The following is a 2500-nucleotide window of genomic DNA, read 5'->3' on the forward strand; positions in this document are numbered from 1 at the left end:
CCCCGACCCCGCCCGCGCACACACACACCCTCTGATCCACGCACACCCTGGCACAGGGCTCGAGACGCGGCAGGGCGGAGACGAAGCCCGGTCCTGTTAACTCCAGAACCTCCAGAGAGGGGCAGCCAGCCAGCAGGGTACCCAGCCCGGAAGAGGCGCCCTCCCTGGGGAGAGAGTCCTCAGAGCGCGGCCTGTAGGTCCGGAGCCCCACGCGGGACGGCTTCCTCAGCCCCAGCAGCGGGGAGGGAGGGGGCGGGGAAGGGGAGGGTGCGGCGGGACCGTCCGACAGGGCGCAGGCGGGCAGCGCCAGCGAGCGGAGGAGTGCGTGAGTTTGGCGAGGCTGGTACACGGGTGTGCGTTGTCCTCCAGCCCAGGTGTGTGTGTGTTGTCATGGTGATAGTGCGTGTGTAACAGGTTGAGGTGTGACAGATTGGGACAGACAATAACCAGCCGGCTCATCGCCTCGGCAACAAGCTCCTCCTCTCCCGCGCTCTACTGCACTCTGGATAATTGGAGGTGTGGCCCACACCACTGAGATTCAGGCTGACCAATCTCGTTGAGTCTCTCACTCTGGCGCCAGTCAGCGATTGGATGACAGTTTGTCGTAACGTGGGGGCAACGGGAGAAGTTGAGGTGCTTGGGAGCGTTGCTAAGAAGGACCCGCCTAGCGATGTGGCGTCCAACCAGGAGCGAGGCAACTGCAGGGCTTCCAGGTCGCCATGCTGACAGAGGCTATGGGCCAATGAGGACGCAGCAGGCCAGTGGGCGGGGTTTGGACCAGGAACTGAAACCAGGAAGCAGCGGAGACGCTCCGGAACACGAACACTGAACACAGCCAGGTAGAGGAGGAGCAGAGTCTGGTTCACCTAGACACACACACACACACACACACACACACATTATATATATACACACACACACACACACACACACACACACATTATATACACACACACACACACACACACACACACACACACACAGACACAGATTATATACACACACACACACACACACATTATAACCACCCTGACCATTATAACCACCCTGACCATTATAACCACCCTGACCATTATAACCACCCTGACCATTATAACCACCCTGACCATTATAACCACCCTGACCATTATAACCAACCACCCTGACCATTATAACCACCCTGACCATTATAACCCCCCTGACCATTATAACCACCCTGACCATTATAACCACCCTGACCATTATAACCAACCACCCTGACCATTATAACCAACCACCTTGACCATTATAACCACCCTGACCATTATAACCACCCTGACCATTATAACCACCCTGACCATTATAACCACCCTGACCATTATAACCAACCACCCTGACCATTATAACCAACCACCCTGACCATTATAACCAACCACCTTGACCATTATAACCACCCTGACCATTATAACCACCCTGACCATTATAACCAACCACCCTGACCATTATAACCAACCACCCTGACCATTATAACCAACCACCCTGACCATTATAACCAAACACCTTGACCATTATAACCACCCTGACCATTATAACCACCCTGACCATTATAACCACCCTGACCATTATAACCACCCTGACCATTATAACCACCCTGACCATTATAACCACCCTGACCATTATAACCAACCACCTTGACCATTATAACCACCCTGACCATTATAACCACCCTGACCATTATAACCACCCTGACCATTATAACCACCCTGACCATTATAACCAACCACGCTGACCATTATAACCAACCACCCTGACCATTATAACCAACCACCTTGACCATTATAACCACCCTGACCATTATAACCACCCTGACCATTATAACCACCCCGACCATTATAACCACCCTGACCATTATAACCAACCACCCTGACCATTATAACCAACCACCTTGACCATTATAACCACCTGACCATTATAACCACCCTGACCATTATAACCAACCACCCTGACCATTATAACCAACCACCCTGACCATTATAACCAACCACCTTGACCATTATAACCACCCTGACCATTATAACCACCCTGACCATTATAACCAACCACCCTGACCATTATAACCAACCACCTGACCATTATAACCAACCACCCTGACCATTATAACCAACCACCCTGACCATTATAACCACCCTGACCATTATAACCACCCTGACCATTATAACCACCCTGACCATTATAACCACCCTGAACATTATAACCAACCACCCTGACCATTATAACCAACCACCCTGACCATTATAACCAACCACCTTGACCATTATAACCAACCACCCTGACCATTATAACCAACCACCCTGACCATTATAACCAACCACCCTGACCATTATAACCACCCTGACCATTATAACCATCCTGACCATTATAACCACCCTGACCATTATAACCAACCACCCTGACCATTATAACCAACCACCCTGACCATTATAACCAACCACCCTGACCATTATAACCACCCTGACCATTATAACCACCCTGACCATTATAA

General features: G+C 50.7%; 1 protein-coding gene across 1 annotated transcript in view; it reads right to left on the minus strand.

Annotated features, from left to right (window-relative positions):
* The window catches only part of LOC121557563 (F-box/LRR-repeat protein 18), a 19981-nt gene that overhangs the window by 6582 nt on the left and 10899 nt on the right, over positions 1 to 2500 (minus strand). The window contains exons 5-6 of the mRNA XM_045218397.1: positions 570 to 866; positions 1 to 340 (exon numbers count right to left, since the gene is read on the minus strand). The exon at positions 1 to 340 is cut by the window's left edge and continues 220 nt beyond it. Coding sequence (XP_045074332.1) covers positions 1 to 340; positions 570 to 866 — 637 coding nt within the window. The remainder of the gene's footprint in view (positions 341 to 569; positions 867 to 2500) is intronic.

This window comes from Coregonus clupeaformis, unplaced genomic scaffold (genome assembly GCF_020615455.1).
Source record: "Coregonus clupeaformis isolate EN_2021a unplaced genomic scaffold, ASM2061545v1 scaf1542, whole genome shotgun sequence".
Lineage (NCBI taxonomy): Eukaryota > Metazoa > Chordata > Actinopteri > Salmoniformes > Salmonidae > Coregonus > Coregonus clupeaformis.